Source organism: Quercus robur, chromosome 2 (genome assembly GCF_932294415.1).
Source record: "Quercus robur chromosome 2, dhQueRobu3.1, whole genome shotgun sequence".
Taxonomy (NCBI): Eukaryota; Viridiplantae; Streptophyta; class Magnoliopsida; order Fagales; family Fagaceae; genus Quercus; species Quercus robur.
In genome coordinates this window covers 24,510,241-24,524,328 of record NC_065535.1, presented here as the reverse complement: position 1 = coordinate 24,524,328, position 14,088 = coordinate 24,510,241, and the positions used below count along the sequence as shown (strand labels likewise).

General features: G+C 35.3%; 1 protein-coding gene across 1 annotated transcript; it reads right to left on the bottom strand.

The window, feature by feature from the left end:
• Positions 1-739: 739 nt before the first annotated feature.
• LOC126713002 (probable alkaline/neutral invertase D) lies at positions 740-12,591 on the bottom strand. Its single transcript, XM_050412589.1, has 5 exons — positions 12,361-12,591; positions 11,719-12,149; positions 10,704-11,135; positions 7,225-7,783; positions 740-1,385 (listed from the first exon to the last, which is right to left on the bottom strand). The coding sequence occupies exons 2-5, from the start codon at positions 12,115-12,117 to the stop codon at positions 1,090-1,092; spliced, it is 1,686 nt and encodes a 561-aa protein (XP_050268546.1). The 5' UTR covers positions 12,118-12,149; positions 12,361-12,591; the 3' UTR covers positions 740-1,089.
• Between the last annotated feature and the right edge of the window lie 1,497 nt (positions 12,592-14,088).

The following is a 14,088-nucleotide window of genomic DNA, read 5'->3' as shown; positions in this document are numbered from 1 at the left end:
GTCCACAAATCGTATCCGTCCGGAATTAGATAGAATCATTGTCAAAGAGCCTCAATCACGCCAAAATTTCCCACTTCAACATCGCTAGTGGAGCTAATATTGTCATCTTCAGTTAATGATGCTTCTTAAAAAATCAGACTTTGTCACTGTCTATGATATACTTGAAAATGTTGGTCACTTGTTGAATGCCACTGGCTAAAAAGATCAAGATAAATTTAAACAAAAAATAATAATAATAATGAATATTCTACCTCTAATTTAATAGTTATTCCATCGTAGAGTCTATTCCAACACAAATGAGGTGAATTCATTGCTAACTAGTCCTCAGAGCCTATGTATAGCTAAAAATAGCCATCAATTCTAACCTTTCAAAAAGAAATGGCTATTCCTTAGGTAAATTGCTATTCTTACATACCAAGTATGCCTTAAGAGTATTAACTCAAAAACTTTGTGAAAGTTTGATAGCAAACAAAGATCTAATAAATGCCTTGATTAAAGCATAATCCAGCCAAGTTCAGTTGTAGTTGATCAATATTTATCTGGTAATTTTTCAAGCCGAGTACTGAGTTGTTCAAAACCACCCTATTGGGCTAGTCTCGAATTGTTCAGACCCCCATTGTGGGAGAGTTGGTTTCACAACCCTAGTATTCTCTGAACTGTCACAACAAGAAGCTGTGAGAGAATACCAATGGATCAGAAGATAATTAAACACTTTCAAAACAACTACTGAACAATATGATTTTAATAAAAAGTCCACAATATATTTATAAGATCATCCACAATGTCTCTTATCTGGTAAAGCAAAGACTTGACACCACCATTTAGCCTGTAAAGAGCTAATAAAAATTGGCACCATGGCATTTGCAGAATGCCTCCCAAAGTTTATAACTTGAATAACAAAATGCATCTTTTATTTGGAAAATCACAAAACTAGTCTTAGCACAGGCTATTGTACACAAGCAAACTTTGAATGAAGCCGTACAAGGCAGGAAGCACCAAAGAATAGTATTTGATTTATATAACAAGATGTTTCACCACCTCTTTTTCTCTATTCTTTTTCTCCTATTTGCTTTTCCTTGCTTGAGCTTTTCAGCAAGTCCAAGATGACGACCTCTTAAGAGCTGGCTTCATTTGCTTGTCCTCTTCCAGTGAAATCATTCCCAAGTGTGATGGATCCTCTAGCATCATCTTTGCCACCAAATATCCTGCAATTGACCATGTCTGGTACTTTCTTGCCTGCTTCCCAATATACCTCCCGGTTTTCCCATCATAATATTCTGGCCAGTTATCCTTCAGCAGACGATTCTCAGCAAGCTCAATTGCTCGTCTTGCAATTTGTGGTCGTCCCGTTTTAATGCAAGCAGCTGTCAGCAGCCACAAAAGCACTGCACTCGAGATAAAGAGGAAAATATATATTGTAAAAAAAAAAAAAAAAAAAGCTTATGAATTTCAGACACAAACTTGAACAGCATAACTCAAGATTTGTATATGATGCTTCTTGTTTTAACAGTTTTATCCTAAAGTAAAGAGAAAAGGAGAAGCAAGAAACACAAAGAAACATTTATCTTGATTTAGTTTTATTTAATTTTGGAGGTCAATGGTATTTTTTTAAGGTATTATTATTTAATTGGGTTATTAGCATTTAGTGTCCGTTTGGCATGAATTATTTTTACCAACTTAATTTACTATTCAGTCTATTTTTTCTACTATTCATGGGTCCTATTGCACTTTTTGATACTATTCATGGATTTCACTGTACTATTTTAGCTAACTTTTACCTTTATCTATAGTATTTTCAGCAAAAAGTTTAAAGTTTCAAGAAAATAAACGGATTCCAAACGGACACTTAATTTCCTAGAGTTAAGGTTACTTTTGAAATTCAATAAGTAGGATTTCCCAAGTGAAATAGAATTAGGGCTTCCTAAACCAACTAGAATTAGATTATGTTTTGTTGGGGCTTCGGAGTATGGAAAGGTGGGAGGATGGAAAATGTTGGAATGATAGAAAAGATTTAGATTTTCACCTTGTGACTTGTGTGTTTGACTATTTGGTACAAATGATGGAAAAGTGGAAGAATGAAAAAGATAGTTTGTACAAATTTACTACTATGCTCCTAGAACTTTATTTTTTAATATGTTTTATAAGATATTTTTCAATTATTATGTAAGAATGACTGTATAATAAAATAAATTTTGATGACATGGAATCTCACTAAGGTAAGACCCTTTAGACCCACCCTTAGGGAGTAAACCATGGATACATAACCCCACCCACCAAAACCATGTACCAGGTAATCCAAGGAAACTCCTAGAGTGAGGATTGAACCCAGAATGTCTGGTTCTACAACTCATTCCAAGCTTCCAATCACTAGGCTGCACCCTAATGGGTAACTCATAGAATGAATTTATCAAGAGTATAAAGTTACATAAAAAAATAACAAAAATTTTGGATAGTTTCTAATATATTTTCACAACATATATAAAAATGGAAAATAATAAAATAAAATAAAATAAAAAATTTAAAGGAAAGAAATCAATGGGGCATTCATTTATTTGCCACCATACAACGAGTGTCTATGTGGTAAAAGGTCCACATGCACACATGGATAATTGCAAATTTTTACACTCCAGCTAAGTGAACGGCAAAGATCCACAAACAATGCCAGCCAAAGAACTTCCAGTGCTCACTTATAAAGAGCTCAATGAACGTCAGTGGCATTGCAACATTACCCAAAACCCATGGCCTCCAAGGTACACTCCAGCGCAATTGGTGAAGGGTAGTTGGGTAATTTTAATTGAAGCCCTCTTTTCTCTCTTGTTTTCTCTCTCATTTGGAAAAATGGTGTTTTGGTTTGGTGGCCCAGGTGGAAAATACCTAGAACCACCCCATTTTCTCCTCAATTTTCCACTCTCAACCAAACAAGAGAAAACTCAGTTTTCTTCCCACTTTTCTCTTCTCTCCAAAACACCCCCCCCCCCCCCCCCCTCTCCCTTTTCCCATCCCCCAGCTTTCATCCCAACCAAAGACAGTGTTAGAGTTTAATTTTAGTAGTCCAGACAAGCACAATATTGTACTCCTATGGAAACAATTTTAGTAGTCTAGGTACTAACTCCTAGATTTTCTATTCTGCTTAGTGCTGACCCCAAGTATCCCTAGGTGCCGACTCCCAGGTGATTTTTGTTGTTTCTGTCCTTTAATTATGTGTTGAATCAAGTTTTGGTTTTGTCCTATGTCAAAAGGATGCATGCAGCAGTGTATTTGCACGTGCACTTTTGTGTGTTATACACATGAAGAGAATAATGTTCAATAAATCATTGATGCCAATATAACTTATGTGTGGATTGGGGCTAGGTTGGGGCGAAACAAAAGGCTTGGCCTGCTAAACCCATGTAATTTTGTGCTATTCTTGGTACAAGGTGTTGAGCTTTTTTATGTTTAACTAACAGGAAAGAAATAATCTTATACAAATGAATGACATTGATTGGAAAAAGCAACTCAATTATACATTATGTTCAATGAACGGAAACACCCATGGTTTGATAAACTTGCACGAGGACAATTCAAAGTGCGCCTCAAGGCAAGGCACCTTAAAATGCCTTGAAGCTCAAGAAAGAAGCAGTGCTCCCAGGAAGAGTAGATAAGAAAAAGATGAATTACAACAATTTCTTCCCTTTGTTCATTGTAGATTTGTAAACCACTAAAACCCTCTTATTACTCCAGCCAGAAATTTCCTGCAGCCTATTATTCTTTGTTTTGGCCCCTTTTCACCCTTTAAATCCTTACTTTCCAAGTAATATTCAAACTATTAACCCTAATCACACTCTCCGACATTTTCCAAAACCTAAGCCCAACACAAGCACTTGTAGGCACATTTTTCCTAATCTGTCTTACATCAAAGATTTAGATCCTATCACCTCTCAACTGAATCTTCCAACATGCTTAGAAAGGCCATCTCAGGAAGAAAAAAAAAAACAAGAAAGATTATGAGAACAGTAATATATTGCATGGCTCAAACATGAAGTGCAAACAATGAATGCTGTTAAACCCCACAACCACCAATGGTCCCAATCCACAACACCAAATCCAAACACACACTTAGTTATATCCTTACCACTTGCCGCATCCCCCCACCCCCCAACATCAATCAAGCCAAACCCCACAAAAATCCATACGTAGTTGTTGTGTAACCCCACAGGTCCTCCTCCTTCCTCTTCAACATCCACAAAGATATTTGTCACAGCCTCATCAACTTTACCATATTCCACAAGCTTCAACATCCTATCACTCTGCACTCATCCGACCTCAACCTCACTCACCAAAACAACATCTAACCAATGAGCTTCAAGATCAAGTTCTTATATGAGCTGAGCTGCAAGATCAAGGTCCAATAGGAGCTGGGCAGAACTATGTTATTGCGAGTTCAGCATCACGAGGTGGTATATTTGATAGCATCACTGACTAAAGCTATTGCCAGAAATTGACAGAGAGAGACAGAGAGGAAGATGGAGGAAAGAGAAGAAAGAAATAAAAGGAAAAAGTGGGTGGCTATTTTTTTTTTTAAAGTAATTTCATATTTTTTTAATAATTATTTTAGTATGAAACTATTTTTCTAATTTCTCTTTAGATTTGAAATCTAAATATAGCAAAACTACGTCCTTTTATAGGATTTAATGGTACGGTTTGGAAGGTGGTCAAAACTCAACATTGAAACTGAATGAAAGTTAAGGTACATAATTATAGAAATCAAAAATATAGGGACAAAAATGAAAACACTCCAAACTTAGAGGGTTCCAAGTGAGGTCTTCAATAAGAGTCTTAGGAACCAATTAAGATGTCTAGAAGGATAACATGATAGAAATTGGGATTTTATTCTCCCTCTGGCTCAATTTGCATACAACAATTCTGTCAATAGGTCTATAGACGTCAGTCCATTAGAAATTGTGCATAATTATAAAGCCTTTAGATCTTCTCGGCGTCCCCACTTGTTTTTGATAATTCGATAGTTAGGGGTAAAGGATTTTGAACCCTAGATGTCTCGATTGGAAATACCAGGAGGTGTCAACTAGTTGAGCTACAAGGCTCTTGGGACATGTGGGGCTTGTTAGAGCCACAAAGTATAGCATTTGTTTGTCATATTCAAGAATTGCATGATGGGATTAGAAAACAAACTCAAGTAATACTTAATGCTCTGTTTGTTTCGATAGAAAACCTCTTATGAAGATAGTTTTCTATGTTTTCCTATGTTTGGTACTATCAGGAAAAATAAGTCAAAGTAAAACAATCTTTGGCTAATGGAAAACCCTATTAAAAATATGATATTTTTTTATAGATTGTTTTCCACTAAAATTTTTTGAAAAACAACTCTATCTTGCACCACATAAATAAAGGAAGTTAAGAGGCAATATGGAAACTACTTAAAACATCTCTTTTTCATTCTTCTTCATGTCACTCATATAAGGCAATAGTAATAAATATAGCTGTCAGAATATTTTTCGGTTAGGGGGGAAGTCGCTTGGCAAGAACCTCCATGCTGCACTCGAGCTAGTTGTTGGTTTCCGTGTAGCACATTCCCATGGGCCACCTCATCAAGCTGATGGGTTTTACCTACGCTATGGTTTCACCAGATTTAACCTTTTTTGTTCAACCTAAGTTAAGGAGTTCTAGAGCATGAAGTAATGGGCTTTCATTCCCAGGACCACCTCGTCTATGTACTCCCCCCCCCCCCCCCCCACCCCCGATTTCTTGAAGATGCGTGCACGATGTGATAAAAGGCCCCTAGTTGTAACCAATGAAAAGCTAAGGTAGAGCCTCGGAGCCGGCCCAAGCGAAGATTGGCACTCACAGGCTTGAGAAGCAACCCGCAAAAGCTGAGACAGCTGACTCTCCAATCAAGCACACCATGAGACTGACTACAGCAGACCGCGAGGTTACAATTCCTGTTTCCATTCAACTCTTTTTTTTTTCTTTCTTTCTTTATTCTGCTGCATCCCTCCCTCTCTATTACATCCCTCACTCATCCCCACTTTGATTTCTATATTTCCTTTTTTTTTCCCCCTGTTCAAGATTTGTTTGTCCCTACATTTTTTATCTATCTTCAATCTCTTTCTTTTATTTCTTTTCCATCTTTTTAATATTTAAAATATAAGAATGGTTAAAGATATAATTCTCTTAACATATGACATAATATAATTGGTTGACAAGTCATATCCCAATCATGTGTGCAAAGTTTAGCTACAAAATTAGTTATTGCCTTAGTTTACAACCTTACTCAATATCTTTTTATTGGAGATGAATTTTGACAAATCCACTATTGGATCACATCTTCTTCCTATATTCTCCATGCTTGCAAAATTTCTAGAAAATTAAAGATCAATAACTATGTCATCAATAAATTGTTTAAATTGCAAGTTTTTGTAATTTAAAATTAACCATAAAATATAAGCTTATAAATTATAAAGTAAAGAATATCCAAATGACACAAAATTTGACATGTGTATAAAGAGCGTAAAGAACATGCAATTTAACGATTAAATTTCCAAAATATGTAATAATGTTTATTTTATTGAGTAAAGTTATAGCCTTTGGCTACAACCAATTTTGTAGCTAAATTTTGTCCTTGATGAAAAGGGTGTGACTCCGACCTTGAAGCATGAGATGTGATTGAAATATTCAAAATCACACAACTTATCAAACATAAATATACTTAAAACACACATGGTTTAATCAGGACTGAGTGACATCAAGGAAGATGTAAAATAAATTTTATCCTAGAATTAATGATAAAAGAACCTTTCTACCCTAATACTTAATAAACCAACGACTAAAATTAAATTTTATCCTCGTCTCTTGGAACCCAAGCATCTGCTTTTATGCCTGAATCATGATTTTCTATTTGGATTGCATCCTTCTATGGTTTGTGTGCAGAGAAGAGTGATGGGAAGGACTGAGAGAGATTGCTTTCAGGATAGCTCTTCAAGCACATAGATGCAAGATAGAAAAGCATCCTTCTAGATGGGAACAACATTGTCATCCTATAAAAATCCTGTGCTATCCAGACCTTCACTTGACCCTAACATATGCATATTGACTATTGAGTGCCAAAATGGTGAGTTTATTCCTACCACCTCGGCAAAAAGGTCCTCACTAAAATTCATATTGGACTTCAGTTGGCATAACTTAAAAGCATTAACGTAGAAAACTTGGATAACAAGAAAAGAGGCAAACCTGGCCAAGATCCTCCATTATGGTAACTCCATCTGGTATTCTTGGGATCACAACCAGTTACAATTCTCCACTCATGACTTTCTATAGCAGGATAACTTATTTTCAGAGGCATCTCTCCAACCAACTCTTCCCAGCGAGATTCAAGAAGATCCATAATAGCCATTGATTGCTCAGGTGTTGCAAGAGATGACATAATCGCAACACAATTGCCTAATGCAAACCATCGAAAATCCATTCTTGCAGGACTAACGTTTCCAATAAAGTAACCACCACGTGTTGGCATAAAATCAAATACCCATTCTGGGATCGAATCAGGAATAACATTAAACTTATTTACTGCAGTATGTGAGTACTCCTCAGTCTTGTAGCGGTAAATGTCATTTAGCTGTTGGAAGTCAAGCCAAAAGTAACTTCGCATGTGATAACTCAATGCATGCAAACGCTTCACAATTCGCTCTATAAATTCTTTTCCTTCTGTATCAGGTTTAAGCATTGCCAAAGCACATCTCAACGCCATAAAGAAAAGTGCCTGAATTTCAATTGGATAACCATATACGCCCTGGAAAAGAATTCACGCAATAAAAATGTAAATGAGGAAAGACTTCTTCAAAAGTGTAAAAGAATAACTGAACTCCTGACAAATTCCTCAAGAAAAAGAAAAAAGGTGAAGAAGACCAGGGGAACATTATGTTATGATTTTGGGAAACAGATCAGTTATAACAGAAACAAAAAATACAATTCCATATAAGTTCCATAGGCTATATAAGAGATACAAGCATAATATTAAAAACAGAGGAAAGAAGCAAAAAAGAGTAAAGTTACATGCCAACAATATATGACAAGTGCAGTAGCTGAAAGTATTATACAGAAGTGTCTTGCATTTTTCCTTTTCCCATATCAATGACCTAAAAGAAAGTAAATTTCAGGATCAATGGCCTGTTCGAATTTCAAGACAAAAGGACTAAAGAGTATATTTCAAGGACTAATTAACAAACAACACAATTTGCAAACTAATAGAACGAGAAGTCTGCCAAAGGTAAAGCATGTCAATTCAAAAACGAATACTATAATTAAACATAACAGGTTAACATCAAGTATTTAAAACCAAAGGGCAAACTAGAGACAGAATGACCACTTGTGGGAGCCATCCAATCATACAAAGTATGTAGAAAAATCAACTTCACAGCCAACATTAATCATTCAAGGACTTCAAATGTCCAGTTATTTTGTTCCTTCCAAATAATCCACATGACACAGAGGGATTGCATTCCAAATATCACCATTTTTCTGCCTAGAAAACTGCCCCTTCCAAAATGCCAACAAATCTACACCCTCTTTGGCATAACCCACTGCACCCCAAAGAGGCATAAAATGAAAGACTATGGATCTCTATCCATAGAACAATTTAACAATAAGTGATCATAGACTCCCCAGCTTGCTTACACATACAACAACAATCCACTATGATAACATAAGCATGCCTGGCACAAGAACCAGGCTATGGATGAATTCCTTTTATACAAAAAAAAAATGGAGATAATAAGTGAAAAAATTAAAATAATACTTCTTTAATTAGAAGAGTAACTAAGGAAATGCAGTGAAGTCAATCAAGAAGAGTTTCTGAATAAAACCATACTCTCAAAAATTTGACAACTGCTAATTTTACTCCCCACAAACTTGCTTCGAATCTAATTGTAGCTATAAACTACTTGATGTTCACTACAATGCAATTGTTTTAGCCAAAGCATCAAACTATGCAAAACCTGCTAAATCATCAAAATCTATGCAGTATTCAACACCCCTAGGCCTTGGCTTAGTAGTAGCTTTTCATCAAGTAGAGGAAAAGGCATTGAAATGATTTTTCAACTTTAAAAAATTTAAAATTTAAAATTTGAAAAAAAAAAAGTAATAAAATGAGATTTAACAGCTGATAGTGTAGTTTTAAAATAATATAAAAAAAATAAATTAAAAAAAAAAAAAAAAAAAAAAAAAAGGCATCAACAAATATCCGAATAAGCAGGGCCAAGGAATGAGAAAGTTGAGCAAGGAATCAAACAGAGGGGGCATCACTAACAATTTCATCCCATTTTTGTTTGATCTTCTTGAATTGGCTTAGAGAATGACTCCCATGTACTCCCTCTTTCAATAATGTAAGTTTGAGTTGCCAAATGCACTTATTTGAAAGAAAAGAATTGATGCAGAACAGAGGGCTTTGATATTAAAATTGATAAAAGATAGAAGAATTCTCAAGGGGAATGTCTATTGGGAAATTTTTTTAACACGAAAAAACAACAAAAATTATAGAACGTAGGAGTCACGTCTAGGTCACTTGGAGTTTGCACCAAGCAATGAAAAAGGAAAGATAGAACCTAGGAGTCACCACCTAGGATTGCTTGGAGTCAACACCAAGCACTAGAGAAAATTTTCAACCAAAACAAAAAAAATAAGAGACAAAGTAATATATTGTAGAGAATAATGCTGGAAAGAGAGAATTGAGAACAGTTGTGTGACTTACATTTACAAGGAATATGGAATGAAAAGTCAGCATCCTCATTGAGCAGTTATAAAAGGAAATTTAGATGAGGGGTTGACCCATAAAGAACATGAAAAGGACTATGCAAAGATCAAATAAGAACATTTGCATTCATTCTATTTGGGGATACTAAATTGGAAACATCCTCAACAGACTAAAGAAAACAAATAAATAAACATCTGCATCTTCATGTAAATCCTTTCCATATCCTACTAAAGCACATCAAAAAGAGGGAAGTGCACAGGAAACAAGAGAAACTGGGTTATCCATCCTTACAAGGCAGTGAGCATTACAAAACAATAAAAATTTTCACATATCGTTATGATTAAGAATTTCCTCTCCGTCTCGAGGCTTTTACAAATAAATAATAATCCTGTTGCTACACTTAGAATGAAGCATTGTAACAATGCAAACATCATTGAGTTTTATTCTTATTTTTTTACAGGTATGCAAATATCTTTTAATGCTTAATAGATCATTCTAGAACTCAAAAAGTCTCTGTTGCAATACGCTCAAACACTGCTAAAACCAATCCAAGTAAATAAATATTAAGTGAAAATAATGTTCATTGTCACTAACAACATATACCTATGAAAACAAGGATTTATTTAGTCATAAGAAAAGAAATTATTCCAGGAAGCCATTAAACTTAGACCTGACTTCCACACCAAAGAACAACATGGCTAAAAGATAACATTGCACTGAGCAAGCTAATTCTTCATTGGTTCAATTGCTCTTCTTTTGAAACTAAAATTGGCCGGTCAACATCAACCAAGACCACTTAATGAGGTGACCTTGCTTTCCCGTAGAAACTTTATATATTTCATAATAAGAACCAAACAGATTGGTAAAGGAGCAGCTAAGCATTATCCAAGCATCTTTGACAAAAATTATTTATAAAACTAAAAAAGTATATATGAGTAAAATCATTTTAGAGGCAGCCTACCATTCTTCGATCAATCATAGAGCATCCATCTGCACAAAGCAGAGTTGGGAATGTATCAAACCCCTCCGACAGACATAAAGTTAAAATAAGCTTCATCCCCTTTTGACAATCTGATGTTTCTGCAAGAGTTAAATCCCCTGTGGACTTTGTATAAGCTCTCAGCAGAATTATCCACCAAAATCCAGAGTCAACGGGAGCAACTCTCCCAATGGCACTCTCACCAAAATCTGCAATAAGTGTATCTGTTTTTCGAATAGGGTCATGAAGAACTTTGAAGCTGGCTGGCATTGCACCTTCCCCAAGTTTAAATCTGTCTATTCTTTTTTCCCACCCTTGAAGGTACAAAGTCTTCAAGAGAAAATTCTTGACTATGTCAGGCTCACCATTCATCAGGAAAGCCAAAGCACTAGGAACAAAATCTCGTACAAAAACCTAAAGCGAAACACACATCAAATTAGATTTATAAAACATAAACGAAGTTCACATACAGTGTCTGTGCTTAGTGTCATATATTTTGTTTATAACCGGTTCCAAGGCCCAAAAAAAAAGACCCCACATGCAGTGAATGAGAATGGATCCACTACAGATACCAGTTGGGGTGTCCCTTACTAGCGAGGCACTGTATCAGACCCCAGATGCAGTGAAAGAGAATGACTTTGAATAGAAAATATGTAGTGTACCCATACTAATCTGTTGAGGATCCATAGCAACTCCAAAAATTTGGGAGTAAGACCCGGTTGTTGCTGTTGTTATTGTTGTATACTAAGTTCATAAAAAGTAATACCCCAGGTTCACATAGCTTGTCATCATGTTAAAAACATATAACAAGTTTAAATGGGTCCGTTCTTTTTAGTTTCAAATGGGTTCGTTTTCCTCTTGAATTGAATCAAAGTTTTCAATTTTAAGCATTTAAAAGATACTATTATTCTAGCAATCTCTAATGGGTGTGGTACATGAATTGGATCATAGTAGATTACACAGTGAGCTCATAAAATATCAAAAAGAGTATATATACCTGATCGTAGTTTAGAACTTCCTCAGAGGCATGGTCAACAGCAGCAATAGTCCCAACCGGCTGACCCCGAAAATGCACCAAAGAGCGGCGAAGAGCCTCCCAAGCGTCAGCAACCATTGGATGAGGCTCGAATGAGTTACGAGCCGAAGAAGCCGGGGTATCAAACCCGGACCTTCCTCCGGGGGAGCACGTGCTCTCAAAGTTATCTAATCCTCCTCTGGCTAGACCGATCGACAACTCACTCAACGATCTCTCGTCGAACGACCTCTGCCTCTCGATGTTGAGCCTCGGCTTATCGAGAAGACGAGAGAGATCGTAGTCGTCCATTTCCGAGATGGAGCAATGCGAGCTCACGTTTCTAAGTCCCACACCTACTCCCATCTCTTTGCTCCCATCCATATCTCTCTCTCTCTCTCTCTCAAAATCGAACTCTGCAACAAATCACACACACAGTTTCAAACAAAAACCACATTATTACAGAAATTTAATTACCTAATCTATTGCAAAAATTAGAAAAAAAAAAAATAGGATCAATTTTCAAAATCTACAATGGCAGATCAAGATCAACAACAAAGCAATTAGATGATAAAGAGTGAAAAACAAAATGAAATATAATTTGCAAGTAAATTGAGCAATCTGTACCTGAACAACCAGATCTGAAAAGAGACAAAAGATCCAAATAAGGAGAGGGAGGGAGAGAGAGAAGAGCGAAGCTGAAATAGGAAGGATGAGGAGGAGGATAGACGGTGTCGTTTTATCGCCGGCGAATTCGCCGGCACTCTGTGGTGGTCGGAGGAGGAGGAGGAAAAAATAAAAAATAAAAAAGAATAAAAGAGCGAGGAAGAAGAGGAGAAAAAATGAGCATGTGTTCCACAGCTGTTATTTATAGGTGAGAGAAACAGTGTCTCAAATGCAAACGGATATTCATTTTTCCAAAATAATTACAAAACCGAAAAAATAGGTGTAAGTTACCTTCCCTTAATAGAATTTTCTTTTTTCTTTTTTTTATTAATCTACCAAATCCGAAAAGTCCAATTGTCGAAACTCTAACTAAAACTACGTAGAAAGAGAGAGAGAGAGAGAGAGAGATACAGGAATAGCCGGTAAGACCGCACGAGGAAAATTTGGTTTGCCCGGAGCTGTCTCACGTGGACTCAATATCGATTTTGTGTCTGACGTCCTCTGACTTTTCATTTTTTTGGATTTTTCCCACTCAACCTATTTTTCTTTTGTTTTTGTTTCGGTTTCTGGTTTTTTTTTTTTTTTTTTTTTCCCAACTAAAACAATAAAATCCACAGCTTTCCATGCTTTTTGGACCACCACTTTACTCCACCCCTTACAGTAACTCTGCCACCCATAATTTATCAAGCGATATTATGGCAAAGTTGTAAATTCACGTTTGTCCATTTGTTGTTCTTTATATTTTTAATTAATTATTACTGTGTATCTTTGACATGGTGATAATTTTAAGAGATTGGGGTGAATTTAAGTTTGAAAAAAATTTCACACATATATACTTAAATTATGTTAAAATAGAATTTCAACGTTAGATAAAAAGTTAATAAATATATTTAGAGCATTGATTTAAAAAGTACTTTTAGACATTTTTTATATTTAAACTTTCTTAAAATATCACTTGTTAGCCGTACCCTTATTCTTTTTTGGCTGGTGAACTTGTTTTTGTTTTATCCGTTTTATGTTTGTGATGTAATTAATGGTGTCATAATTTACAAAGTTGTTTTCCCGTTTTTAATGTAATAGTAAAGTGATACTCTGACTAATTAATTTTTTTTTGATAATCTGACTAATTAATATTATTAATTATGGTTAGGTGGGTGTAGTCTGAAGATTTTTTTTTTTTTTTTTTTTTTGAGAATTATGAAGATTATTTTGACAGCTGTGTTACCTGTCCAAAATGTGCACTTTTGCCTCACAAGCGGTTGGGTGTCCTATTTGTGTTAGTTGGCTAGGAATTTTGCCGAAACCCTAAACCCAAGTCTCTTATCCTACCTGTCTTTTCTCTCATTGTTTTTTCTCCATCTTCATAGACCCACGTGCCAATTAAGGGAAATACTAAAATTACTACTAATTTTACTATGGAAAAAAATTAACAAATGTGTATTAATTTAATAAATATTTTTAGAAACATTTTATGTAAAAAGAAAAAATAAATTGACTTTTGGGACATATTTGTATATTTTTCATAAAAGTGGTATTAAAATTTTCATGAAAGTTGTCAATTAACAAACACATTAAAGTAGCCGTTAATAGGATCCTTTTACTATAAATATTAAATAGACTTTTATTTTTTTTTGAGATGACAACAAGATTATTAGTACTATTGGATAAAGCTTCTTCTTCTCACATATA